Source organism: Purpureocillium lilacinum (assembly GCF_023168085.1).
Source record: "Purpureocillium lilacinum CBS 284.36 DNA, scaffold_2, whole genome shotgun sequence".
Taxonomy (NCBI): domain Eukaryota; kingdom Fungi; phylum Ascomycota; class Sordariomycetes; order Hypocreales; family Ophiocordycipitaceae; genus Purpureocillium; species Purpureocillium lilacinum.
The window spans coordinates 2742012-2768935 of record NW_027072112.1 but is presented as its reverse complement, the minus strand read 5'-3'; the positions used below and the strand labels follow the sequence as shown (position 1 = coordinate 2768935).

The window sequence follows — 26924 nt, the reverse complement described above, 5'->3', positions numbered from 1 at the left end:
CCAAGCAGCACAGGTGAGGTGGTGGTGGTTGAAGCATGCACGAGGCGTGTGCGCCGCTTGCGCTGCTTCCAAGGTTCCAAGGTTGCTGTGGACCGCCGGTGTGCGGCGCTGTCAGTCCACTGGACGGCCTGCCAGAAGGACCCCCATGTGAGTGGGCTTGGGCGGTTGGTGCAGATTGCAGATTTGGGGCGCTCGAATCGTGGTCATCACCCGCCATGCCGCTGTCTGCCGCGCCACTTGCCCAACTGTGCCGCGAGTAAGATCCATGCACCTTCAAGGCCCCTTCCAAGGGACCCATGGGCGCCCCCCCGCAAGGGTGGGTGGGGGCGCCGCCGCCGCCGCAGCTGCTGTGGATTGAGTGCCGGGGGAGGCCCCCATGCCCCCAAGAACGCCCCCATCACCCCTTCCGTTTCCTCGAAAACGGTTCGACAGCGTCTGGCGCCGGCGCCGGCGCTGGCGCTGCAGCCTCCTGCAACGCCGACAGGGAAAGCGGGTACCTTGTATCCGTACAGTAGAACGGCCGGCGGCGTGTACGGTACGGTAACTGGGGGGGCACCGGGCAGCGACTGCCGCCAAAACGGCGCCGCTGACAAGCCTGACAAGCCGCTGACCTCGACGGCCGGAGGACGGCACTGCAGGCGCTTGCTGCGCTGTGCTGTCCGCGCGCGCGCGCACCCACAACCAACCTCCACTCCGCACAACCTCCCAAACGAGCACCACTTGCCACCGCCATCCGACGCCCGACCGAACAAACGGGCGGGCTAATCCCCCCATGTCCGCTCGCTCCCCTCGTCGCACCCACGCATCCACGTGAGAGAGATGAGAGCCTCCCTCGCTTGCGGGACTGCCTGCCCGTTGGAGTCGGCCGACGGCGACTGGCTGTAAGCGGGCAGCCGGTGCGGAAGGCAATGTCGCATATGCCCACACACTGCCTGCGACGGCGCCGTCTTCGTCGCCATCGCCGCCGACTTGTGCCTAGCCAGCTGGATGCTATTCCTGGCGGTGGCAGTGACTGCCTGACCACACAGGTTCTATCAACACACGGAGGCGAGTCGAGTCGGCCACTGTCCGCCAGCACGGCACTGCTAGGACGACACCTCGAGCCGCCCTGCCTCCTCCCCCTTTATCCTGCCTCGTCTCCGCCCCCGTCTGCGTCGCCAGACAACGAGTCGGTGGCAAAGAGGGCAAGCAGGGCGACATGGCTCTGCCCTACCGGAATCCTCGTTTGGGTCATGGCGTCGACAGCCTGAGACTCGGGAGGATTACAGATGCGGAGAACAGCTGATTGTGCCCCTTGATCCTCGGTGCGCGATGGAAGGGGGCACGGCTCCAGTCATGCCAACCTTACCACCAGCCTCACCTTACTGCTCCTTTCCGATTTCCTTGAGTGGCAGTACGGGGCTCTGCATACCCAAGAAAAAAAGGAGGAGGCCAGGGGCATGCTGACCCGGCAGTCTGTTGAGGCGCGCACACACAGCCCCGATCTGGCACAAGGCATTCATCCATCGCACGCGAATGCCACCCTCCGCTCCTCGTGGTTACTCAAGACGGATCGGGTCGTCGTACGGCTCGCTGTCGAGTGTCGTTGACGATGAACGCAGATCGCCAGAATGGGGCAGCTCTTGGCATGGCCTGCCGCCCCAAAAATAACAAACTCTACCGCCCGTTCGGGGCGACCGTGGCCGATCCCCTCTGGAGACGTCCGTCCCGGGACGCTTTGGACGACGGCTATCCGGCTTGCGCTTCTCCAAGCTGAAAGAAGCAGCTGGAGGACACGGATTGGGCCAGCTGGGCTAATCTTGGCTTTCAACCGTCTGTGTCTCGACAGAAAGCTTGGCCTCGCGCTTGCATGCGCCTGCCCCGTGCTGACCCGGCCACCGAAACAAGCACGAAAAGCTTGTCTGCTTCGCTTATTCCACACCTGGAGCCGGCGCCGGCGCCAGCACCAGCACCACGGGAGACTTGGGGTTTATTGCGGCTCGTCTCCCTGTCCGGGGTGATGAGATGCTTACTCGCGTGCGGCCGCGATGGCACTCGGTGCGTCGTCTTGCTCGCCCAGGTCCACTGCGGAGTGCGGCGTCAAACCGCATGTGGCAGGCAGATATCTCGGAGTGTCGCCGCTCTCCACGACACGGCCGCCGTCTCTACTGTTCGCGGGAAGATTCCTGGCGGGGAGCTGGGTTGCGACAGGAGGCTCCACGGTGCGCGGAAAGTCAGACAGACCGCGCTCTCCGCCCCCAGCAACGCGATAATGAGCGAACGCAAAACCCCTGCACAACGATGGAGAAAGCGCATTTCATCCTCGCACCTCCTCTCACGGGCGTCGCGACGTCGAAAGTGGGGGGCGTGGGCGCAGAGCCGGGAGGAGGTGGTGGAGGTGGAGGTGGAGGTGGAGGGCAGGCAACGCACAAGGGTGCGAGCGCGGCCGGCAAGGGAAGGCGGTCAGCCATCCAAAAGGATGATGCGCTTTGGCGGCTCGCCTCTTGTGATGTCGCTTGCGGTGAGCCATGACGACGGGGCTTTGCGCTGGGTTGCCCCTTGGGAGGCGGACGCCACCGCTGTCCGTTTGTCGACAAACGCCTTTTTGATATTCAGGGTCCTGCTCCTTTGCGACCTGTCGGTGCTTGGCGGGGCGGCGATGGAAGCAGCGTCGTGCGGCAAAGCGCGGCTCTTTGCAGAGGCGGCGCGGCACCATGGCTGACTGAGGATTCTGTCTGACGAGGGTCTGTTGCTCAATGTCTTGGATCAAGGCACCCCGCGCGCTTTGCGTCGAAGTCGTCGCGAGGATGCGCCATGGGCACGCACACACACAACCACAGCACAAGCACTGGCACACACACAAAACCCAACGAGCCATACGAGGGCACCAACGGCGTTGTTCCACGCGATGACGTCAGGCGTCGAGGGCCTCCGGGTCAGGGACTCAGAGCCTCCACAAAAGCTCCACTCTTTAGGTGGCCAGCAACGTCATTTCGACATGCCGGTTGGCCAAGCGCTGCATTCCCCCCTCCTCCCAATTGCTGTCCTCCCCCCTCCCGGCCGGCACCCCTGTAAGCGGAGAATCTTCCCTGCTGGCGGCACGCCCTCGCCCCGCTCTTCGTGATGCGGGTCCGTTCCTGAGAGGGTGTGTGCATAGTGCCAACGTGCACGGTGCGGGCGTCTCCCAAAGGTCGTTGCACCTCTGGCGATACTGATACTGCATCGGGTGTCCGATGGGAGGAACTGCGATGAACGAACAAGTAGCTGAGAGACCAAAGGAATACCAAGGGGACCCGGCCATATGACGAGACGTCACGAGAGACGGCGAGCACAGCAAGAGGCAAGTGGTACTGGCTCGGACAAGGCCGTGTTTCATGCCTTCAGCCCCCGATACACCGAGCCTGGCTGGCCTTGGACAGGGACAGGACTCGCGGCACTCTGGCGACAGACGAGCTCGATGCCTCGCCTCGAGGAAGCCGCCCACTTCCCGTCCCGGGTAGGTAGGCAAGTGTTGGGGAAGCCTCGGCGACATCCAGAAATATCTACAACCACCACAGCCACAGCAATAGCCCGTCCACAAGCCCTCCGTTTCATGCGTCTTCTCAGATAGAGTGCTGCCACCTTTTTACCAACCAACCCGGCATGTACGGAGTACACACGCACAGATGACTCTGCAGGGGGCGAACAGGGCGAAGCAGGGCCCTAACTACGCCAAGGCGAACTCTGCTCCTACTCCTGCTCACACGAAACAATCAGGCAAACAGGCAAACAGGTTCTGCGCAACTGGCAGGCCATGCCCACCTCCGTGCTATTCAATGCGATGCCGCCCGGTGCCATGCTTATGCCATGCTGTGCCACGCCATGCCAAGGGTCTCCCCCGGATGAATATTGGGCTGTAAGTGGCCTGTAGGGAGGTCTGACGATGCTCGAGGCAGCCTCGTATGATGGCCGCCGCGCGCCAGTCACATCATGTCCTCTCTCTCGCTATGTCTCGCCCCAAAACCCCCCCCTCACAGCCTGCCTTGTTTGCCTCTCACGCCTGTCCTGTCTGTCCGCAGCGCAGGCAGGCAGGCATCGCCTGCCACAGTCTTCCCTGCAGCGGGTTGCAGCGGACGGCGCCGTGAAATAGATTGATTTTATTTATTTACCCCCCTAGTCCCTGCCGTCCCGGGCCTGTACGTAGCAACCTCAGTTCGGAGTAGTAAGGCTGCGGTGCCTCAGTCTGAGAGTGAGCCCCGAGGCAAAGTCCCTTTCTTCAAGGTAGATCCCAGCTCGACAGCGACCGACCCCCTTCCACTACTAGGTACCTATCCTGTGCTTCTATTTTCAGCAGTGATCACGCCGCGTTTCATCGATAGAGTCTACGTATCTGCGACAGCCTCACCCGCTCGCTTCGCTTCATCGTGCCGGAACGCCGCCCGCGCCTGCCAAAGATAGAAGGCAGGACGCAAGGAAGGCAAGGAAGGCAAGGAAGGAAGGAAGCAGGGGAGGCTGCCGGGGTGTAAGTAGAAGGTCCTACACGCGAGCGACCGGCCGGGTGTCGAGATGCTGCTGCTACGTAGGTACTGCTACTCCTCACTCCTTCCGGACGTGATGCGTAGGGGATGTGCTGTGATGGATGAAGGGGTAGATGGATGGATCGTCCGCGGCCGGAGGATCTGCGCGATCGCGTGCCGGCCGGCTGGCGGGAGGGGCTTGCTTGCCTGCCTACCTACCTGCCTGCCTGCCTGCTTGCTTGCCGACGCCGAGTGACAGGTCCAAATACGGACGGTGTAGGGACGGTGAGGCTTGGCTTGCACGTACGAGAATCGCGGATCCCGTAGGCTGGATGGAGGGTGTCGATGTGGCGAGTTGGGAGCACGCAATGAGGCTTCGTTCACGGTATCAAAGGCGACGAGGTACAGTGCGTAAGCTACAGGTTTGAGCAGTGGCATCAAGCTGCCTGCGCAAGGCAGCCCTTGTTGAAGCCATATCCGTAGACTCTGGCTGCTTGGCTACCATAATATCGCCGCTTGCACATGCCCGAGACCAAACGTCAGCGACGTTCGTATTGCCCAAGCAAGATAACAGGTGCCGTGCTGCATCGATGATCTTGCGCCATGCCGCAACGTTGCCGGGGAAAGGCTCAGCGGCGATCAACAACGGCGACGAAGACAAGCTGGCAGACGGCAGCAGCCCGAGACCGCTTCCTGCATACGCGATATCGTATCCGTCATCGCCGTCGTCGGCAGAAACGCCCCATCGATGCAACGCTTGCCCTCTCCGATCAACAGCCTTGTGGGGAAGGTCAGATCTCCTCAGGGCCATATCAAGCACTTCAACAAAGATGTGCGCGCGGGGAAAGACGACGACGATCAACCGATGCAACGATCAACCGACACAAGTATCCCCTGCAAGTCCCATGTTTGGGCTCCCCTCGGACGGTCTGTCCGGCCGCGTGCGTGCTCCCCCCCGTTGACGTTGATCGCAGATCAAAGTAGGAAGGCAAGCCATGCAGGCAGTTGGCGGCTCGAGGGGGAGGGGGGAGGGATCTTCAGGCATGTGCCGAGACGGGCAATTCTGAACTTGGCGCTACGAAGGGACGCGATATATGGCTATCGTCTTGCATGATCCCGTCGCCGCCTGTGTGAGCCGTCTGTGTGATTTTGGCAGATACAGCCGCTTCAAACCGACGACCAAGCTAACCAACCACCTCTGGATAGTTGCTGAAGCCGCTAGGGCGCCGTCACTTCCATGGGGGCACGAGTATGAGCATCCAGTGAGCAAATGACCAACAATTGTCATTCAGATTACGCTATGGAGGTCTTCGATCTTTCATCGCCAGTCATGCGCGCAGACCATCTGGTTCCGTACCTCCTCCACCATCAAGAGACAAGAGAGATTGTGTGCAAGGGGTGCGTGCCAGCCTTTGTGACGGAGACTGGTTGAAAGTAATGTACATCGGGCCAAAGTCAAGAGAAGCGAGGGACGTGAAGTGAAGCTGCATCTTCGTTTCGGCTCCATCTGGAGCCGACGGGATACCCTTGCCCAACAATATTCGGACAAGAAAAAAAAAGAGGTTAAACATTAACCACTGTCATGACCTCGAGGCCCGAGGCACAACGAAGAAGGTAGAAAAGGAAATGTGTATAGGGGCGACTCGTTCGCGCCCGATTTGAGCGCTCAGTTTCGTTTTGTTTTCCACAGACGGGGTATCCGACCGTCAACTCAGACTCGATGACCAACCTCATGGTCTCTGTAGTCCTTCCTCTCCCGAAACTTCAAATGCTGCAGGTGTATCATGATGCTCCGCACGCCTATCCAAACGCCGAAATGCAAACAAGACTTGCTGGCTAAATGACGACTCTAAAGACGGCGACGTTGGCATCACACGTGCGGCGCCGCCGAGCGACTCTTGCCGAGCTGCTCGAGGAGCTCGCGCGGCGGTATCCTCTGGATGCCGCTCCCGCGGTCGTACATTGAAGTAGGCGCAGGAGTGTATCCCTCGCGCTTCTTCCGTAGCCGGTCAAGGAGGATGCCAGCAGCCACCATCAAGAGAACAAGACCAAGAGCGATCGCCAAGCCGATCAAGACGACAAAGACAAGTGGCATGTGGCCACCGGGCGCCTCGAAGAAACTGTCTTTTTCGACGAAAATCTTGGCGATGCTCCCGCCCGTCTGGCCTGGGCTCGTCGTGATGGCATATGGTTGGTAGTGCGTGCCATTGAAGAGTGCGGCTGCTACCGTTCCTTCGTCGGGAATGTCGATGGAGCCGGTGAGCATCAGTGCCTGCTTGTCGCCCAGGATATCCGTCTTGTCATGAGCAGTCGTGAGAGAAAAGACTTGAAGGCTCCGGAGCGTTGTTGCCTTGCCTAAAGTCGGCTTCGCGGACAGCCACTTGCTACCATCAAACTTCATGATGAAGGTAGACCCATCCTTGGCCGACTTCCCGCCAATCCACACTTGCTTGGCATCGCTCGAAGCCGGAGTGATTGCCGTAATCGGCCCTGGGATATCTCCGGAGTTGCTGAAGCTCGCCCACGTCTGCGCCTTGGCGTCGTAGGAGGCCAGGTAGAGGCCGTCGGAGCCATTGGCACGCATGTCACCGGCAGCAAGGAGCCTCGAGGTGCTGGTCCACATCAGAGACTGCACCGTGCCCGACAAACCATTGCCTGGCTGCGTCCACCGGGAGGATTCTGTGTTGTACAGGCAGATGCCGGGGCAGTCAAGAGCTCCAGCCTTCGTAAACGATCCGGCAACGTAGACCTCCGTCGTGCCATCGCGAATGGATATGGCCGAGACTGTTGCGTTTCCACCATTGACCGGAGCTGGTTGGGTGGGGAACGTCTTGGATTTCATGTCCCACACAACGAGGCCGTTGATCTGACGGTCCTGGACGGTGCCAGTCACCTTGCCTCCGGCGAAAAGAACGTCCTCACGAACCGCAACGGCTGTAAATGTCGAATCGGTGGAAACGCCAGAACCCAGCCCGCTCAGGGTATTGCCGTTCTTGCCATCGATGAGCACGAGGTTGTTGATAGCAGTACCGTTTTCGGACTGAGCGGTGAAGTGTCCAGCGAGAACAGTGATATTGTTGCCGTTTTTGTTGTAGAAGGTCCCTGTAACGACGCCTCGTAGAGCCTCATTCGAGAGGGTGTCTCGTCGTGTCGTCTTGCCTTGTGGCTGCTGCGCTTGTATGTTGACGGGGAACCTGCCCAGGCCGGCGTCGGTGAGCGTGACCGCACCGTTGGCACCAATCTGTGCAGATGACATGGATCCAGCGAAGAGCGAGTTGTTGTTGGGAAGATCCAGGACGGCGGCAGTCAGGATGCCATTGTAGGACGGTACGGAGTCGCCCAGGTTTTGCAGCCAGTTGCTCTTCGACGGCACCCAGATGGCGAAGCCACCGACAGCGGAGTCCTTGTTGTCTCCGAAGCCGTTGCATTTGGAGAAACTGCCGGTGAAGGCAATTGCTGTTTCCGTGCGATCTGACGTAGCGTTGATGAGGAATGGAACCACCTGCTCCACCCTTCCGTCGACGCCAGCCCCCAATGGATTCCAAGTCTTAGCCTTGACGTCGTATACGGCCACATGGTTGAGGCCGTTCTTGCCTTTCTGCTTGGTGTTGGTAAAGTCGCCTCCCACGTAGAGCTTGCCGTCTTCCAAGTGCATCTGGCGGATGATTCCGTTCAGGCCGCCGTCGAGGGACTGCACATCCTGCTTGCTTCCTCCGATGGCGACAACGTTGGCGTAATCATCAGAAGTGAAGTTTCCGCCGACAAAGATTGTATCCCCAGACGCGACGAGCGAGTTGACGCCCGCGTTCTGGTTGAAGCTGGACCCAAGTTTGTTGATGGCCGACTTCTCCAAGTCCGAGATGGAGGCTGCTCCGTTATCAGGGTCGAAATCGAAAAGTCCATTGAGTCCACCGGTGGAGTTGATGAGCGTAAATCCAACCCTCTGGGCCACAATGGTCAGTTTGTCAACGTTTTGTCCGTCAAGTGGCGTAATAGTGACGCTGGGCTTGAAACTGTCCGAAGTCTTCTCGATGTAGCCGAAGTAGATCTGATCGTACTTGTCAAAGTTGTTGGTCTGGTACAGGCTAGTTGTGAAGTCGGCGTTGACGGCACCGGCCGACATAGTCCCCGTGACGTTGACTCGCCCGCGCGTCTCGCAAGTATTGTCTGGCTTACAGCCAGGAGTGTACATGTTGACCGAATAGTTGCCGGACTCGCGGATGCTGGGGAAGAAGACAACTGAGGCAGACTTGGAGGAAATATCACCGGAAAGCGCCGCCGTCAGATAGTCGGCGTTGCTCTGCACGGAGGGTGAATGCTTCCAAGGACCGGTTGCCGTGGCAGTGGAAGGTAGTGTGATGCCTCCGCATTTCGGTTCGTTGAAATCGGCAATGGCGTAGGCGAAGATGTCGTCCTCGAAGAGCTGGATGCCCGCTAAGCCTGCGCCCTTGCCGTACCAGTCCGAAATGGCAATTTGAAAGCTGTTCATGCCCACGCGGTTGACAAAATGAAAGTCCTGAAACTCGACTTTTGGGTCTTGGCTCAGGGGGCATTCGCTCGTGCAGGTCCCGTTCTGCCCGGTGGCGGGATCGACGTAAGTGAAGTTCATGATGCCGTTGAGAGGAAAGGCCAGAAATCGGAACGTCTTGGTGCCACGGCCGTCTTGGTGGGTGTTCCACAATCTGAGCTTCGTGGGCTCAAAGCCGTACCCAAACCTCGCCTCCCAAGTTCCCGGCGTTTGATCTTGCAGCAGCCACGTTTTGCCGGCACCGTCCGTACCATCGCCGCAGACGATGCTCTTGGGGTCGCCAAAGCCATTGGCCGCCGCGTTGTTGGTGCCGGTGATGTTCGCGGTAGACAGATTGATGACCTGGTCATCGGGCCGGCTGGGTGTGCTGGCGTTGCCCAGGCCGGAGAAGGTGCCTCCGAAAATAATGTGTCCGTTGGAGGCCTTGGTGATGGTCTGAACCGGTCCGTTGAAGCCGGCAAAGGGAAGGTTGTTCCAGCCCTCCATGCCGACCCAAGCGAGGGCATTGGTCGAATTGCCACCTTTAAAGTTGCCGCCGACATAGATGGTGTCCCGTGCCTGATCGCAGTACACGGCCTTGACGTCGCCTTCGATGCCGCTGAACGGTGTGACCTTTGCTGTGTCGGAATCGACGAGGGCGATTGCCGTTGACTCGGTGCCGTCGAGGCTCGTGAAGTTGCCGCCAATTACCACACCAGCCAGGTTGCCATTTTTGCGTTTGAACGTGCACATAGTCCGGATGGAGCCGTCGCTCGGCACGATCGAGGCCAGGGCCCCGTTGGGGAGCCTGGCTAGAAGGGACTCGCTGCCATTTGTGCTGAGCGGCTTCTGAATCTGGCCCTCATACTCGTATAACGATATGCCGCTGTAGTCGCCCGTGATTGCTATCCTCCCAAGATTAGAAAGGTCAAGATCTGGAGACGGGACTGCCGTGAAGTTGATGGCTCCCGATAATGATGGCGCGAGCGCTGTGAGGGCGAGAAGGCCTGTGCCAAGGGGACCTGGGCGGCGGGCCGCACGGCGTCGTCGATACGGTAACCGCATGGCTACCGCGTCGCACCGAGGGCTGCCGGCGAAGTCGTCGTCGTCGTCGTCGTCGTCAAGCCTCGGCGGGAAGAAAAACGCGAATATAATTGAATTCTCGGCCTGCGCAAAGGTGAGATGGGCGCAGGGCGCATTTCAGGCCCACGGGCGAGTCGTGATTGGGAAAATTATGCGGTCGTCTCTCCGAGCGGTCGTGTTGGCTTGGCGGCAAACAAAGACGGCGGGCAAACGCTATGCGTATCGGGATCGAGAATGGGTTCGAAGGGGAGGAAAAAAGGCAGGAAGCCGAAGTCGAATGTCGAAAGTCGAATCGAAAGTCGAAGAAACGAGTGTAAGAATGCGGTCGCGGTCGGGCGCGGCGGCGTCAGCGTGTCTCTGGTGCCGTGGTGCTTCCCCCTCGCCGGCGATGAGATTTTGGGGGTTGACGAGCCTGCCTGGCCTGGGCCTGGAATTGGAGGAACAGAGGAGGATGGCTGGGCGGGCGACGGAGATTGAGGGCGCCTCTCAAGCCTCTGTTGTGACTGGCCATGGAACTCGAGACGCGGCGCTAGCCCGTGTCGGGGCTAGCGCGCAGCTGCCCAGTTATGGGCTGGGGTGGGCTTGGAGCGGGCTTGGGGGGGGGGGCCGGGTTGATGGGCGGGCGCGGCGGGCGCGGCGGGCAAGCCAAACACCAGATGGACGGCAATGCCAGTGGTGCCACGCGCAGTGACGAGGAGAGGAAACGAAATGAGTCCCAGGTACCTAAGCTACATAGTACCTTGGGCCAGCATCAATCAGTGAGCGCAACGCAAACACTGGTACGAGTGCGACGTCGCCTGTACTGCGGACAGCTGCGCTTGGTTCTGGTGCGACGGCGTTCCAAGGTTCAGCAGCGACATGCCCTGCAGGTGCATCAACTCGGATGGAATGGATGGAATCCGTCGAACAGAAGCCTTCAGTGGGCTGCCGGAGCCCTGGCGGTGCCTCGACTACCTAGCTCCCCGCGGACGCTAGAGGCCCGCGACGGCGTCGAGTTTCGTGGCGCGCAGGCGGCCCCAGGCACACGGCCAGGGCACATAGCTCCCAATCTCCACTCTAATGCCAAGGTTCAAGGGGAATTGCAACATGCTGTTGGGACTGAGGTTCCATCCAGTCATTCTACGCATGCACCAAGTACCAACGGACCACTGGAGCCAGCCGCCTGAGCGAGCACCTTATTGCCCTATCCAACCTGGAACCCAGTCGACCGACGCTCGTCTGCGTTCAACCTTCCATGACAACAGACCGGGATACCTTTCATCCTTTCGATCGCCCGCGCCTGGCATGCCGGCACCTGTGCGGCACTCGCACGGTGCGACTCTGTTGTCGAGCGACAACGCGACGGGACAGCTGCCCCTGTTGTGGCCGATTCGTCCGTTCGTCTCAGCGATCGAGGCTGTGCGAGCTCCACGGGGCTCGTGCCACGACGACCGATTGCGAGTCGACGCTTGCTGAGCACCGTGCATGACCATCCCACCGTCGGCACCGCACGAAGGATCGAATTTTCTACAGGCTCGACTGGCCAAGTCCATGCATCACGGACACCGTCATCCCTCGGCAAAGCTAAAAGACATGGCGGCGATCGTACAGACTGGTACGCATTGCTGCTGAAAATGGACGTATCTGCCGTGGGGTGTCTCACGGGCGAAGCAATCTGACGTGGCGGGGCCGCTCTCCTGCTCTTTGTTTTTCCCGTCTCTGCAAGAACCAGCGGAGCAAACGACCGTCGAAGGTTTTGGTTTGGCGCTTGCTTTGTCTTCTCCCGGAAGCCCGCCTTGTGCGTGCCCAACCGCCGGTCGTACGGGTCTCTGCGGATACCGTCTGCTGCGCGAGGCACGCAACGCAGGCCCGCAGCGTGTGCTCACAGGCACAACAACCTAAGTGGTATCACCGGCCGTGTCCCTCTGCAGCTCGTGTCCACGATTCGCGGTCACGGACCCCGGTTCATGCCAGGGGGCGGAGTCGGTGCACGCGACGGTGACAGAACAAGGACCGCCGTTGCGCCGTACAAAACACCGCTTCATTGTCCGCGAATTTTGTCGACCCCCGTTCCACCTGCATCGTGTTCCTGGAGCTAAAATCGGGAGCGGGCCTGTCGGTGGAGAAAGGGGGCATTCGATCATCCAGGTCCGAAACGTGCCCCTCGCGAACTCTGGACGACTCGGGATGACGGGAACGTTAAAGTGCAGCTCATGGTGCCGGAAGCCATCGCCGTGACGCCTGGAGAGCAAACAGAAGATCACGGCTCGAGATGGATTGCCCTGCTGCACCGTAGTATACGATTCTTCGTATAACGTAGCTGCCCGATGTCATCGCGCCAACAAGAAGGCGTCTTTACCCAATTACCTGCTCTGCTTCTATGCACTCGTACAGTCATGGCCTAGCTTTTCGTGCGCGAGACTGCCTTTCGGCATGAGGCGCCATCCACGTGTCGCAGGCAAATCTAGGCGAGCCCTTGGGAGACAGGTTGTTATTTACCCGGGCCCATGGGCACAAGCTCCAAGCTCCCAGTGTTTCCGGGTGTTGACTTCCCGGAATGTGGCGCAAGGAGGCCCCGACGCCCCTAGCTTCAATGCATGTCTCTGCCCTGTGCAAGGAGCCATCGGCCATCCTCTGCGCCCGGCAGTTCATGTGCCATGGGATCGACAATTTCGCCAGGTTCGGAGCGAGTTCTCGGCGCTTCTTGTCGCCTTTGTGAAGCCCACGGCCATCGTTTGTGTCGCCGCGTTGCTTTGCAAGACTGATCGTGCCACGTTCCTTGTATGATGCGCCGCGAAACATTGGGGTCGTAATGTATCTGCGCAACGGTTCTTCAGGGTAGGCTTGCTTGCCCTCGGGTTCCTCAGCTGATCAGCGTCAGATACACGAGTCGCCGCGTCAGCTCACTCGTCGATTTTCTGCTGGCCTGCCCAACGTGTCTTGTACTCTCTCGGGCTTTCGAATGCGCTCGCCTTGCCCGACCACATGCCCTGCCGCTTCCTCTTCGCCTTCGCCTCGGCCTTCTCGTAGACTGCCTTTAAACCGCCAAATTCGGCTCCTGACTTGGCCTCGTACGTTGTCGCGAGCCCACGCTTCACCATCTCGAGGCCCACATTCCGCCGCACCAGGAATCGTCTGACGTACACAGTCGCCACGATGCGGTTGTATTGGTCTCGCTTGTAGATGTATGCTCGCACGTTGCGGTGCAGGATGTAGTCGGAGAGCCACTTGAGCGCCTCTCCGCTGAATGGTTGCGCTGGACGCCCAAAGTGGGCACCCTCGGGGGCGTCGACACCAGCGAGGCGTATGGGAATCTTTACGCAACCACGCCTATCAGCCCCGGATGCTCTTCAAAGCGCTCAGCGTCGGCCAAGGGGTACAAACCGTGCGATCCTTGAGCTCCTTCCTCGATTCCGGCACTTTTCGTAACCAGCCCCAGCCGACAGCCCGCCCGCCCGGCGTGTGAAACAAGTGAAAGTTGTCACCATCGCCGACGCTCGTGACTCTTCCGAACAAGCTCCTGCTCCGGAAGAAGTTCGGTCGGACGTACGCTGATCCTGGTATCCGACGGAGGTAATTGGCGTATAGCTGCAACGCGCCGAGGCCGACAAGCGAGAACAGGACCATTGGCGCCCATTCTTTGGCCGCCGCGAAGGGGTCCCGGTCCGCCGCGCCTAGGGATTCGGGCCACGAGAGCGGCCTCTTCTTTGGCTCGTCATTGTTTTTGTCGCGTCCAGAGCCCGATGCTCCAAATGGCCATACCATTTTCTCTGCGGCCCGCAGGTTGTGCCGCCATGAGTCGCCGTCCCTGTTGATGGTTGGAGTTCAATGTCGAACGGGGGATCACAGTCGCATGTGGCGTCAGTGGTGGTCGGCCCCGCCAATAAAGCTCGGTGCCTGAGGCCCACTGACAACGCCCAAGCGAGACCCGGCGATCTGATATCCGCCTTGCGAGAGCGCTGAGGTTAGCACATTGGCAGGACGGCTTCGCAAATTACGCGGCTCGGTTTTTCAACGAATTCTTTTGCATTGCTCAAAGCATCTATCACTTTAATTCACTGGCTGGCACGCACCACTGCCGCTGCATCCCTGTCTTACTATACTCCTATACTCAATACGACGTGCCTTAGATGACTGGTAAGCTGGTGCTCGAGCGTCGATAGCAGCAGGCTACGAGTGTCGTTTATTGCACTTTGAATGACCTGCCGCTTGCCGTCTTTCTCTCGCGCTCCTCGTTCTCCGGACGAGCTCGGCGCAGAACTGGATCGTGTCAGTACCGCATGATAAAGACCGTCGCGTCAAGTCCGAGGGTAACGTACCTTGGAGGAAATCTGCAGTTCGCTTGCGCATACGAGAATGGATGTACGCCTTGGACGCCTTGATGTGGTAGTGGAAGTAGTCACGGAAGGTCTGGATGTGAGAGATGACAATGGGCATGCGCTGGGGTGTCAAGTGACGCGGAAAGAGAACTGTGGCCCGTCAGCATTGACATTGCAACGAGTCGCTAAGGAGTGGCAAGCCTACCAAACGTGACGTATCCGATTTCGCCGGTGCCAGTGCTCTTGACTCCTGGGACGCCTTGCAGCTCGAGTGGCGGGTCGTTCTTGAAGAGTACTTGCGGAGCGTTCTGGATAGCTCTTCTCCGCGCATCCACGAACTCCTGGATGAAGACCTTCCCAAATACTCTATCCGTCTCCTCGCGGAAGACGGTGCTGAAGATGACAGTGACGCGATCATGGCTGGCCTTGACGTAGATCGCCTCCTCGTCGCGGTAGTGGATGGCCTTGACCTGGCCACCCTCTCGAACTCCTTGAGGGGCTTCTTCTGATGTGAACCTGGAAGCTTCCTCCTTCAGCTGGTAATGTTCCTCGTATGCTTGCTCGAAGGGGGCTGCCATGGCATTGCGCTTGAGCAAGGCAAACTTCATGGCCAGGGCGTCGCGCTCCTCTGCAGGCAATGTTAGCGCCACTCTGCTTCGTCGAAAATATTGTAGTGGTGAGTACCCTTCTCGGCGGGCAGCTGCTCCAAGTCAATCAGGACAGAGAAGTCATAGCCCGTCTCGACCGGCGCAACGTAATCGCCGTATTCCCGTTGAAGGACCTGCTCCGCGCCATACTGGACCAAATCCTTAAAGCACCGTATTTGAACAGAGAGCAGGATCTTGGTCTTGCTTTCCGGAGTAGAGATGTGAAAGGTGACACCGTCGAAGTCGGAGATGGTCTGGTCAATGGACGCGGGCGGGGCACTAGCTCCTGGTTAGCAGGGGCGGTGGCAGCACCGGAATCGTTAGATTTACCCAGAGAACCGCTCGGTCAGAACCGATTGGATCAGGACGTTTTGGTAGTCGAGGAGAAGCATTGTTGCGGTGGTCTGCGGTTGCGCCGGGTTGCTGCCTCTCTGCGTCTGGAGCTGGTTGACGACGATGGTGGGGCTGGGGAGGTGAGGTACAGGAGGGACGTCAGACGAGCTGACGACGGACACGTGACCTGAGCTCCGGGCGCTGATCCACTCTACCGGACTTATCGATAAGCAACAAAAAAATATCCCACCTCCAGGCGTGTCAGTGTCGCAGCGCATTTCTCTTGTCTCGACGGAGCGCCGCATCGTTGGTCGGCAGGCAATTGACCCTTTGACTCGGACAAGATGGTGAAGTCGTACCTGTAAGTGCGATGCGACAACGTTTCTGCAATACTATGTGCTGACACAGAATTTCCTCTCTCAGCAAGTACGAGCACGCCAAGTCATTCGGTGTCGTGACGACAAACACCTCCAACATTGTCTGGACGTCCAAGGATCGAACTGGCACAGGCGCTGGGCAGGCTGTCGTCGCCGCAAATGAAGAAGTTCTTTGCTGGGATGTCAAGAAGGGCGAGCTACTGGGCCGGTGGCGGGACGAGCGCTGCACGGTGCCCGTCACGGCGATTGCCCAGAGCAAGACCGACAACGACGTCTTTGCCGTCGGCTACGAAGATGGCAGCATTCGCCTCTGGGACAGCAAGATCTCTACCGTCATTCTCAATTTCAATGGTCACAAGTCGGCAATCACGAAACTCGCGTTCGACAAATCCGGCGTTCGCCTAGCAAGCGGGTCCAAAGACACCGACGTTATCATATGGGACCTTGTTGCAGAAGTCGGTCAATTTAAGCTGCGTGGGCACAAGGATCAGATCACAGGGCTGGAGTTTGTCGAGCCCGAAACCCAGGTGCAAGATGAAGACGGAACCAAGGCCATGGTTCTCGACGGCCAAGACACATCCGATGGCTACCTCCTTACAACTGGCAAGGACTCCCTACTCAAGCTGTGGGATCTCTCTTCAAGGCACTGCATCGAGACGCACATCTCTCAGACGAACGGCGAATGCTGGGCGCTCGGCATGTCGCCGGATCTAAGCGGCTGCATCACTGCTGGCAATGACGGAGAGCTCAAGGCCTGGTCGCTTGACGCAGAGGGTCTCGCATCGACTGCGCGGCGGGTAGACGTATCATCAACCACACAGTACTTGTCGGATCGTGGCACTTTGCATCGCCAGAGCAAGGACCGAGCCACCGAAGTCATCTTTCACCCGCAAAGAGACTACTTTGCAGTCCACGGATCAGAGAAAGGGGTCGACGTGTGGCGCATAAGGTCAGAAGCCGAAGTCAAGAAGAGCTTGGCCCGCAAGAGAAGGAGGCGGAGGGAAAAAGGCAAAGACGGCAAGCAGCAGGACGAGGAAGCACAGAACGCCGACGATACAGCCGAGGACGTCTCGAAAGCAGACATTAGTGACATTTTCGTCCAGTACGTCATTGTGCGCACGGGCGGAAAGGTTCGGTCTGTGGACTGGGCATTAGCCGGTTCTCAAAAGGATCTTCATCTCTTGGTCGGCACGACAAACAACCAACTCGAGTACTACAGCGTCCCGTCAAGGGATAGGAGCGACCGCAAGAAGAAGGATGATGTGCCGGATTACACACGAACGCTTGCCGTTGAGCTGCCTGGCCACCGTGCCGACATCCGGGCACTGGCTCTCAGCTCGGACGACAAGATGTTGGCTTCGGCTGCGAACGGATCCATGAAGGTGTGGAACATCAAGACGCAGACATGTATTCGCACCTTTGAGTGCGGATATTCTCTATGCTGCGCATTCCTACCAGGAGACAAGGTCGTCGTAGTAGGCACGAAGAGTGGCGAGCTTCAGCTTTTTGACGTTGCATCTGCCTCGTTGCTGGACAGCGTTCAAGCTCACGAGGGGGCGATCTGGTCCTTGAACGTCCACCCCGATGGGCGATCCGTGGTTTCTGGAAGCGCCGATAAGACGGCCAAATTCTGGGATTTCAAGATCGTCCAGGAAGAAGTTCTTGGCACGAAGCGAACTACACCAAAGCTCAAACTGGTGCAGTCCAGGACGCTCAAGGTGGCTGATGACATCCTAAGCCTCAAGTTCTCACCAGATGCCAAGTTGTTGGCAGTCTCATTGCTGGACAACACTGTCAAGGTCTTTTTCGTCGACTCACTCAAGCTCTACCTCAATCTCTACGGCCACAAGCTGCCAGTTCTCAGCATGGATATATCGTACGATAGCAAACTCATCGTTACGAGCTCGGCAGACAAGAACATCAGGATATGGGGCCTGGATTTTGGAGACTGCCACAAGGCTCTCTTTGGACACCAAGACAGCATCCTGCAAGTGGCGTTTGTTCCTCACAACTCCGACGGAAATGGGCACCACTTTTTCAGCAGCAGTAAGGATAAGACGATCCGATACTGGGACGGAGACAAGTTTGAGCAAATTCAGAGACTGGACGGCCACCACGGAGAGGTCTGGTCGATTGCCATCAGCCGGACTGGGAACTTCCTTGTCAGCGCAGCGCACGACAAGAGCATCCGGGTGTGGGAGGAGACCGATGAGCAGATCTTCCTCGAGGAAGAACGCGAAAAGGAGATTGAGGAGCTGTACGAGAGCACCCTGACAACCTCGCTCGAAAGGGACGAGGATGCCGAGGACGAGAACGGAGAAGTTGCGGCGGCCAGCAAGCAGACCACGGAGACGCTCATGGCCGGCGAGCGGATACAAGAAGCTCTCGAGATGGGCATGGCAGATCTGAACCTCATGAAGGAGTACGAGGCGGCCAAGCTGTCAGACCCCAACGCCATGCCCCCGCAGCGCAACCCCGTGTTTCTGGCCCTGGGCAACATCAGCGCCGAGGAGCACGTCATGTCCGTGCTGCAAAAGATCAAGGCCTCGGCGCTACACGACGCGCTGCTGGTCCTTCCGTTCGCGACCGTCCCCATTCTGTTTACATTCCTCAACCTTTTCGCCCTGCGGTCGATGAACATGCCCCTGACGTGCCGCATCCTCTTCTTCATGATCAAGACGCACCACCGGCAGATTGTGGCGAGCCGGACCATGAAGACGATGATGGACGGCATCAGGGCGAACCTGAGGGCCGCGCTGAAGCGGCAAAAGGACGAAATGGGCGTCAACATTGCGGCGCTCAAGGTGGTGGGCATGCAGATCCGTGACAAGAGCGTCAAGGAGTACGTGGACGAGACTTGGGAAGACGAGAGCGCCGAGAGAAGCGCCAAGAAGAGGGCGTTTATGCATGTGGCGTAAATACATAGACTTGACACGTACACAGGTACAAATTAAGAATCTTGGAAAGAGTAAAACCATGAAAGAGTACACCCACGAAATGCTCTGTCGCTTCAGCAAGGAGCATTCATATCGAGATGGGTGTTGTTGGTTTCAGGGATCACGTGATCTGGACGACGGGCGCTGGAACTGCAACTTTGGTGGATCACGGTCTGCGCAGAGCAACCTCTCACCATCCAGTGACGACCTCGACGCGATTTCAGCACCACAGACACCATCTGAGCCGAATCCTTTGCGCCGCGTGCTGTTCAACACTCCATCTTGCATTGTCGAAGCCCTTTACCAGCTAGCAGCCACCCCCATCTGGCCCGACGCACGCCTGCGTCTCACAGCCCTTCCGCCGCCGCCGCTGTCACCAAGCTCCGTCCACCAGCCAACCATGCTCTTCTTCAGGTGCGCAACCAAAACTCCCCATCCATCCATCTATCCGCCGGCGGAACTCCTCGGACTCTGCAAGGCGCGGCGAATAGGATGTGATAAAAGAAACGAGAGAGGGGGGGTTTGCTGACTTGCAGGGTGAATTAGCTTCTTCAAGACGCTCATCGACCACGAGGTCACCGTGGAGCTCAAGAACGACATCCAGCTCAAGGGCACGCTCAAGAGCGTGGACCAGTACCTCAACATCAAGCTCGACGACATTTCCGTCGTAGAGGAGCTCAAGTACCCTCATCTCGTGCGCCTCACCTCTCCCTCCCCCGATCTCACCTCAACTCACCCCACCTCATCTCCCTTCCCCTTCCCTCTGCGGTGCACGGCAGGCCTCGTCATGTGTTGTTGGACATGAGAGCTAATTTTCTTGGCCTTCGCCCGTGGCGCCCGAACAGAGCTCCGTCAAGAACGTATTTATCCGCGGGTCGGTGGTGCGGTACGTGCACCTGCCCGCTGCGTCGGTAGATACGCAGCTGCTGGAGGATGCGACGCGGAGAGGTAGGCAGCCTTTTCTTTACCCCCTTGTGTCAGACATGGCCCGTTGACAACTTTATACAGAAGCAGCGGCTCAGCAGGCCAAGGCGAGGTGATTGAGGCGGTAATGACAATTCATGACACCAGTATCAACGGATAGCCCCTGGCACACCACTACTCAGCTTGCGGAACCGTTCATTAGGACGCCCGCGGAAGGTGATGCAAGTTTTGCACCGCTGTAAAGGCTTCATTTATATGGAGCTATGTCTATCAGATCATAGATAATGCAGACGAGTTGGCCGTTCCATTCGCCACGACGGAGAGCATCTAGAAGACAAGTGCAGCCGCGTTCGCGTGTCGCTACCACCAAGCGCCTCCGCCTTTGCCCGACTTGCCTTCCCATAACTCTGCGCTGTCCTCGTCATCCTTGCCTTCGATGAGCGGTTTCAGTAGTCCGCCCCTCCTCCTCTCTGCTGTCCAGCGGTCGATCCATGCTCTCATCCGCTTCCGGGACTGCTCCGAGCCAACGTTGACAGTCGGAATGACCTTCTCTATCCTCAAGCTCATCAAGAACATGGCCAGTTCGCGAAAGCTGCTATGCTCAGAGTACGGAACGCCAAAACACATCGACTCCTTTGTGCTCCCCCTTTGCGCCACAAAGTCCTTGTACCCGAACCGCGTCCTCCAGCCCTTCCCATGCAGGATCTGTTGGGTCGGGATGCTGCTGGGCGAGGTATTCGCCCCCGCTGCCTTTCCATTTGTCGGCCGAAAATTCCAGCCGCTAGGTCGAAAGCCAACGATGCGGCTAAAGTGAGGTTTGTAGCTTGTCAGGTAGTCGCTGAGTGTCTCGGCACGGATCTCCATGAGCGACTGCATGTGAACTTGGGCTTCGATTGGATTTGACGTGAGGAGGGATGAGAGCTCAGGGTCATCCAGCTGCTGACAGATCTTCATCTTTCCGGGCGTTGCGAATATCTTCGAGCCCAGCGCCTGAGCGATCGCGATACATATCCGCTCTTTGCCAATGGAGTATGTCCCACATACGACCAGCAAGCGCTGTTTGGGGCTAGCACGACTGTCGGCCGACTCACTTGCTGCGGGCCCCTTGTCACTCTGAAAGTATTTGCTCACTGCTTGGACCCCATTTTCTCGCTGTGACCGCTCCCAGACATCGTCTTTGCAGTTTGGATCCGGCGACATGGACGCGCACAAGTCCGCACACGCTTTGATGACGTCCTCTTGCGGGGGAAATGAATACCGGGGGTTGAGATATGTGGTGTCCAAGTAGCATGTATTGATGGACTGCTGTTTCGTCTTTCCGGTGATGGAGTCGACAACATCGGGTTTCAGCAGCGGGTGGCCGACATGGTCTGGGCAGGCCCTGAAGTCACCGCAGTGCAGGATTCGTGACATGCGAGGATTGGGGCCATTGCCCATGGGTTTCTGAAAGAGGAACAGAGAGCTGCCGGGACAGTGGTTTGCTGGTATCATGGTGACGGTGGCCCCGGTCCCTGGTACTGGGTACGTTTTCTCGAACTCGAGCTCGACGACCCATTTCGAGGCTGTGCGTAGTTGCTGCTTGACCAGGCTGCCCGTGACCCTGCTGCAGTATATTGGACCATGCCTCCAGCTTGCAGTGAGGCCAATGTAATGGTCGCTGTGAAAATGGCTTAGGAAGTAGGCCTCGCACCCTTGCACGGCGCCGTACCGGAAAGCATCGACGCAGATGTTGTAGTTGGGTATATTCTTGTAAAAGGGGCAGGTCCGCTCGTAGGCGGGACGGCCCCGCGACGCATTCTCGGCCGCGGCTGCGTTTGCCCATGCCGAGTCCTCGGCGTTGCCAGACATGAGTTTCGAGAATGCGGACTTGGCGCCGTTGCTACTGTTGCCATGTGAAAAGGGATCGGATTGCGCTGGTCGAGGAATAGCGGCACGGGCGAACCTCTTGCTCATCTCTGTAGAATCGACTTTAGGTGCTTCGGTAGGGGGGGTTCGTGACCGCTTCGGTAAAGGGGTAGGGTTCCCATCTAGACATGCGTTGACGTGGCGGGTGGCATCGTCCGTGGACAAACCAGCGAGGCTGCCGTCGCACATAGGGCAGCTCTCCGCCATCGCATTACCATCCGGCAGGTCGTCGACGAATTCCTCACTGAGCATGACCCCCGCCTCTTCGGCCTCGAGTCGCGCCTGTTCTCGCATAAATTTCATTTCCCTAATCTCTTCGCCTTCGAAGTCGTCCAAGTCGAGATCGTCCATACCTTCAAAGCTGCCTAGCTCATCGAACTGTGCATACGTCGAGTCTTGTTTTTGCAGAGGCGGGTTTGCGTCAGGCGTAGGCGGAATAGCTGAGACCACGGGCTCGACATCTGGTTTTCCTGATGACTTCAAGATTGTCTCGATCTTAAACTCCCCTCGCGGTACGTCTGGCGCAGGCACAGCATCGTCGTCGCTATCGTCTTCGCTGTCAGACTCCATGATAAAAGGAGCATTCAGCTTCGACTTTGGCTTCGCAGGGTCCTTGACATCTTTCTTGACGGGCGCAGCCGGAGGAGGCGCATCGTCTACGACCTCGCTTTTGGTAGCGCTATCCTCATCTTGGCTCAATCTCCTCTTTTTGACGGGAGTGTCCGACTCGTTGAATCGATGCTGGTCATCGTCGCCGTAGAGATCATCGTCCTTCGGGGCGGCAATGGTCGATCCGACGAACAAGGAATCCTCGGGTTTGGGGGTCTTTTGGAAAAAGTTGAGGATGCTCGCATTTGGCTTCGCAGGCTTCTTGGCAAAGCCCGCGCCGTTGGCCGACTTTTTCGGCGTGTTGGAGCGGTTGAGCTTGGTCGCGGTGACCATGTTGGCAATGACGTCGTCGAACGCTGGTCACGGTGCTTTTCGACGAGCCATGTTACGACGAAGCACGGCAGCCGTAGTGGGAGCGCAAATCAATGCCTATGCCAAAGCCTGGCACAAAGGATGAGAACTGCGATGTATGCGTGTGAATCTATCCGTCGCTGTCGTCGTCATGGACGGTGGTGCCAGAATGAACAAAGTGGGACACGACCAGGCGCGCTGGGGCAAAATCACGAATCGCGAAGTCACATGAGCAGGTGGGGGGTTCACGCGGAGTGCTATAACCAGGGGCGGGCTCTGTTAAGACACTACCATGGACACGCCAATCGCTGTGCGGCAACCCTTTATTGCAGCACCGTGTAAATCTCACAGCCACTTTGTGTCGAAGGAGGATTTCAGCGGTGGCCGTCGCCTCCATATGAGGCAACTGTGTTTTTCACCGAATCCGTACATCTAGCCAGCGATTCGGGCCGTTTGATGCTTGGCTCACAGGTCTTCGGCTGGTAGGAGGGACGCGCGACACGCTAAGCGTGTCATCGACCTCGGCGCCTCCTCCTCTGGTGGTACAATGCCTGGATGCTGAAACCGCACCCAATTGTCCCTTTGCATCTTCATCACCGCATAATCGTAGATTGCACGCAATGTCATGTCAGTACGGACTCGGATGGCGAATGTGATGTGAGAGTTTGCTGACATGCGCCAATGGGTGGCCGACGCAGTCTTCAACACCACGCAGGCCCTCCAGCATGTCACGCCTATCCCGGCAGGGACGCCGCCGGAGAAGAGCATCGAGTTGCTTCAGGGCCACGAGTTCTTCATTCAGTGCGACCCGCACATGATGAAATACGAGGCCATCGATACACCGGCGGATCCTGCGCCGACGCTGCCCGCCGACCGCGGCGTGACCGCGGTGGCCGCCCCCAAGTGCTACGAGGTGATGGACAAAGTCCACGCGCTGCCCGCGGGGCTTTGGGATTCGGACGTGATCAGCACGTACGAGTTCATCAACATCGAACGGGGCGTCTTCGTGCGGATACGCAGCCCACTCAACACCATGATGGAGACGGTGTGGGAGATTCGTCAGACGGAAGATGGTGGTTCAGAGCTGGTGGAGGACGTGCTCATCAAGTGCTCGAGACTTCTCGTCGGCGTCATCAAGGGTACTTGTGAGTCCGGGTGGAAGGGGATCCATGAGAAGATGGTTGGCAAGATGGCGCAGCCGTGAAGACATGATGGAGCCGGTCGGTGCCGACGGCACAGCCAAGTAGCGCTTATTAGAGGTCTCGCCTTTGTTTGTAGCGTCGCAATCTTGCTATAAGAATAGAATCCATCACGATAGGATATCCCTTGATGCATTGCCATTTGGAACCGATGCAGTCGGGCAGAGAACCTGGAAAGTCGCTGATGTCTGGGTCGGTGTCGATTGGCCCGGTTGCGGGCGTGGCAGGTACGGTAACTTCCAGACGGATGGATCGCAGTGGATTGGTCATGGCGCAGCGCCGGGGCCTGTTGCAGCTAGAGCTGTCGCAGTTCGAAGGTTCCATTCAGTGCCTGGCCAAGCCCTGTGCTAGTGGTCCGGTGGGTTGGCGCACCGGCGGCTAAACCTCGTTCTGTCAGGCGCCCCTGACACCGACCCAACCTGACACAAGCCCAGGGTCTCACTGGCGATGCGACTTGACTTCAACCTTAGCCCAACCCAGCCCTCGACAGCCCCCCTGACACCGTGACATCAGGCAGGTCGATTATGACCACGTTCACTCATCAGCACGGCGCGCCGTCGATGATGGTCACGACCACCTGAGGCTGTATTCAATCGCCCTGAACAGAGGTCCAGACGTCGTACCAAGACAGCGCAACGCGGCTGGTGGCCGGTGGTGGCACCCGTCGACGCCATGGCGTCGCTTCAGGTGAGATGGCCGGAAATGTCCGGCACCAAACAGCGCGCCCTCGAGGACGCCAAAAAGATGCAGAGGGCCGTCACCGAAGAGTGCGCCAAGTCAGGAAGGGAACCTCCTCAGTACCAGCTGTCGGAGCTCATCGGCAAAGGCAGCTTTGGCCGCGTCTACAAGGCCACCTCGCAAAAGTCGGGCGAGCTCGTTGCTGTCAAGATCATTGACATCGAGGAGAGCGATACGGCAAACCCGAAGCTCACCGACACCTACGGCGACCTGCTCAAGGAGATTAACGCGCTGAAGCTCCTCAGCGACAGCGGCGCCAAGAACGTCAACCAGGTCATCGAGGCCCTGCCTGTCGGACACTCCATGTGGATGATCACAGAGTACTGTGCTGGCGGCAGCGTCGCCACTCTGATGAGGCCCACGGCGCCCGGTGGCCTTCAGGAGAAGTGGATTATCCCCATTCTGCGCGAGGTCGCCGAGGCAATGTACTGGGTGCACCGCCAGGGCATCATACACCGAGATCTGAAGTGCGCCAACGTCCTCGTCACTGAGGTTGGCGACGTCCAGCTTTGCGACTTTGGCGTCGCCGGCGTCATAGAGACCAAATTTGACAAGAGGTCGACCTTTATCGGGACCCCTCACTGGATGGCACCTGAGCTCTTCGACCAGTCCACATCATACGGCACTGAAATCGACATCTGGGCTTTCGGAGCTATGGTGTATGAAATTGCCTCCGGGCTGCCACCCAATGTTACCGACGGTATGGACCTCGCTCGGCTGGGCAACCGCCTCAAGCAGCAGACGCCACGTCTCGAGGGGGACCAGTACTCGGCCGGGCTCAAGGACCTGATCGCCTACTGCTTACAGCCTGATCCTACAAAGCGACCTGTGATCGAGCAGGTCCAACGTCACCCATACATATTCAACACCGAGGACGCATACCCTACCTCCACCTTGCGACATCTGGTTCGAGCCTTTAAGCTGTGGGAGGCCCAGGGAGGCGACCGTCGGTCTCTCTTCGCCCCGGGTGGCGCTCAGGGTCTGTCCGACGTGTCGTCCGCCGCATTGGCCAACGACGAGTGGTCATTCAGTACCACAGCTGCGTTTGACCAGCAAGTCTTTGACGATGGTGGCGCTCAGGACGTGTACGACGTGTATGGATCCAATGTCGACTTTAGCCAACAGCCATTTGAAGAGACTTCACGACCGCCCAAGAGCAAGGGCCGACGACGGCCACCGCCACATCTGCCGTCGGTCAAGGCCCCTCTTGAGAAGGTGTTTGATCCTAACACCATCTCCAATTACGAAGACAATTCCCGCGCCTACTACGGGAAGCCCTTCATGGCTCCCGTGTCCGATCTTCCGCTGCGGGACGAGTCAGCACCCGCTGCGGACGTGCGAGAGTCGTTGATCGACCTCGATGCTTCGCTGCATGGCAGCGACCTATCGCAGTTTGTCGACTTGGACACTATCAAGGCGGGAGATCCCCGTGCGTCCACCGACTATGACTTTGGTGACGCCTCCCACTACGTCAAAGCGCCCCTGAGCGATCCCGCCGACGTAAACAACAACCGTCGAACGCAGGACTGGAAATTTCCCACCATGGCCCCGCCGGCATCTGCGAATCCAGAAATGTTCAGATTCCCGTTCACAGACGATTCTTCGACCCCCGACACCGGTCGGCCTCCGCTTTTGCACCAGCAAACGGAACCGCTACAGACCTCGATGGTCTTTGGCGACCTCGCCTCTTCGAAGCCCAGCTCGGTCAACCGGGCCTCTGTTGGTAGCCTGATTGACCTCGACATGAGCTTTCCGGACTCTGCGACGGACTATACTCGTCCATCTACTTCTCACTCAGACGTAGGGTCGATAAGCGGGTCTGAGGTGGGTGGCGCGTTTGAGCTTGAGAAGCATGCGTCGCTCTACGTAACGTCCAACACGGTCCGAGAACCGTCAATCTACGTCTCGGATGACTCTGAATACGCAACAGCCCTCGCGGACGTCCGTAGTGGGCATACCTCGGATGGCGAGCACAGCCAGCACCAGTTCGAGACGAATGAGCAGCCCTCAAACGAGTCCCGTCCCTATTCGCTCAGCGACTTTGCCGACATGGATCCCGAGTCCATGTCCCCTCCGCCCACAGCAGCGCCGAGGATGGCCAAGTTCCCCCCGTCATACCAGGAGCAGCCGCATGATCACCCGGAACCGCTCCCGGAGGAGAGCCACCCCCAGAGCTACGACCAAGGCCCTGGGCAGTTCCGGGAGACCTCGCCGAGCAATTACGCTTCCCTGCCACGGCTCCCGTTTGCGCCCTCGCCGGCCGTCATGGAGGGCAGGGCCAGCTCGGAGGAGGTCAAGCACGAGCTGCGGCGCATGGCCATGAGCCTGGGCGACCACCTCAGCCACGCAAACGCGTACCTGTCCGCACTGCCTATTCGCCGGGGCAGCACGACGCGTATGGAAGCCGTGGGTGATGGCGATTGAGGACACGAATGATACTTTTTTTTACGGCCCATTGTATGATGTCGAAACGGATGTTTATTGATTACATGTGCTTTTACGGCTCAGGTTTGATGGGAAATACACACAGGCAGCGGGGCAT

At 58.6% G+C, this 26924-nt stretch overlaps 8 protein-coding genes across 8 annotated transcripts; 4 read left to right on the top strand and 4 right to left on the bottom strand.

Annotated features, from left to right (window-relative positions):
• Positions 1 to 6345: 6345 nt before the first annotated feature.
• On the bottom strand, positions 6346 to 10047 carry PLICBS_002617 (uncharacterized protein; the record flags this gene model as incomplete). Its single annotated transcript, XM_018322308.2, has 1 exon — positions 6346 to 10047. The coding sequence occupies one exon, from the start codon at positions 10045 to 10047 to the stop codon at positions 6346 to 6348; it is 3702 nt and encodes a 1233-aa protein (XP_018179788.2).
• A 2900-nt stretch (positions 10048 to 12947) lies between these two features.
• On the bottom strand, positions 12948 to 13809 carry PLICBS_002616 (putative endonuclease lcl3; the record flags this gene model as incomplete). The annotated part of the gene is made up of 2 exons (XM_065600055.1): positions 12948 to 13358; positions 13429 to 13809. The coding sequence occupies 2 exons, from the start codon at positions 13807 to 13809 to the stop codon at positions 12948 to 12950; spliced, it is 792 nt and encodes a 263-aa protein (XP_065456127.1).
• Positions 13810 to 14227: 418 nt separating this feature from the next.
• PLICBS_002615 (uncharacterized protein) lies at positions 14228 to 15402 on the bottom strand (the record flags this gene model as incomplete). The annotated part of the gene is made up of 5 exons (XM_018322306.1): positions 14228 to 14304; positions 14364 to 14513; positions 14569 to 14991; positions 15048 to 15289; positions 15341 to 15402. 5 exons carry the CDS (start codon positions 15400 to 15402, stop codon positions 14228 to 14230), a joined length of 954 nt encoding a protein of 317 aa, XP_018179786.1.
• A 285-nt stretch (positions 15403 to 15687) lies between these two features.
• On the top strand, positions 15688 to 18638 carry PLICBS_002614 (uncharacterized protein; the record flags this gene model as incomplete). Its single annotated transcript, XM_018322305.2, has 2 exons — positions 15688 to 15704; positions 15767 to 18638. The coding sequence occupies 2 exons, from the start codon at positions 15688 to 15690 to the stop codon at positions 18636 to 18638; spliced, it is 2889 nt and encodes a 962-aa protein (XP_018179785.1).
• Positions 18639 to 19056: 418 nt separating this feature from the next.
• On the top strand, positions 19057 to 19696 carry PLICBS_002613 (U6 snRNA-associated Sm-like protein LSm2; the record flags this gene model as incomplete). Its single annotated transcript, XM_065600054.1, has 4 exons — positions 19057 to 19070; positions 19203 to 19350; positions 19502 to 19604; positions 19665 to 19696. The coding sequence occupies 4 exons, from the start codon at positions 19057 to 19059 to the stop codon at positions 19694 to 19696; spliced, it is 297 nt and encodes a 98-aa protein (XP_065456126.1).
• Positions 19697 to 19940: 244 nt separating this feature from the next.
• On the bottom strand, positions 19941 to 22427 carry PLICBS_002612 (uncharacterized protein; the record flags this gene model as incomplete). Its single annotated transcript, XM_018322304.2, has 1 exon — positions 19941 to 22427. The coding sequence occupies one exon, from the start codon at positions 22425 to 22427 to the stop codon at positions 19941 to 19943; it is 2487 nt and encodes an 828-aa protein (XP_018179784.2).
• A 691-nt stretch (positions 22428 to 23118) lies between these two features.
• PLICBS_002611 (uncharacterized protein) lies at positions 23119 to 23649 on the top strand (the record flags this gene model as incomplete). Its single annotated transcript, XM_018322303.2, has 1 exon — positions 23119 to 23649. The coding sequence occupies one exon, from the start codon at positions 23119 to 23121 to the stop codon at positions 23647 to 23649; it is 531 nt and encodes a 176-aa protein (XP_018179783.2).
• A 667-nt stretch (positions 23650 to 24316) lies between these two features.
• On the top strand, positions 24317 to 26806 carry PLICBS_002610 (uncharacterized protein; the record flags this gene model as incomplete). The annotated part of the gene is made up of 1 exon (XM_018322302.1): positions 24317 to 26806. One exon carries the CDS (start codon positions 24317 to 24319, stop codon positions 26804 to 26806), a length of 2490 nt encoding a protein of 829 aa, XP_018179782.1.
• Between the last annotated feature and the right edge of the window lie 118 nt (positions 26807 to 26924).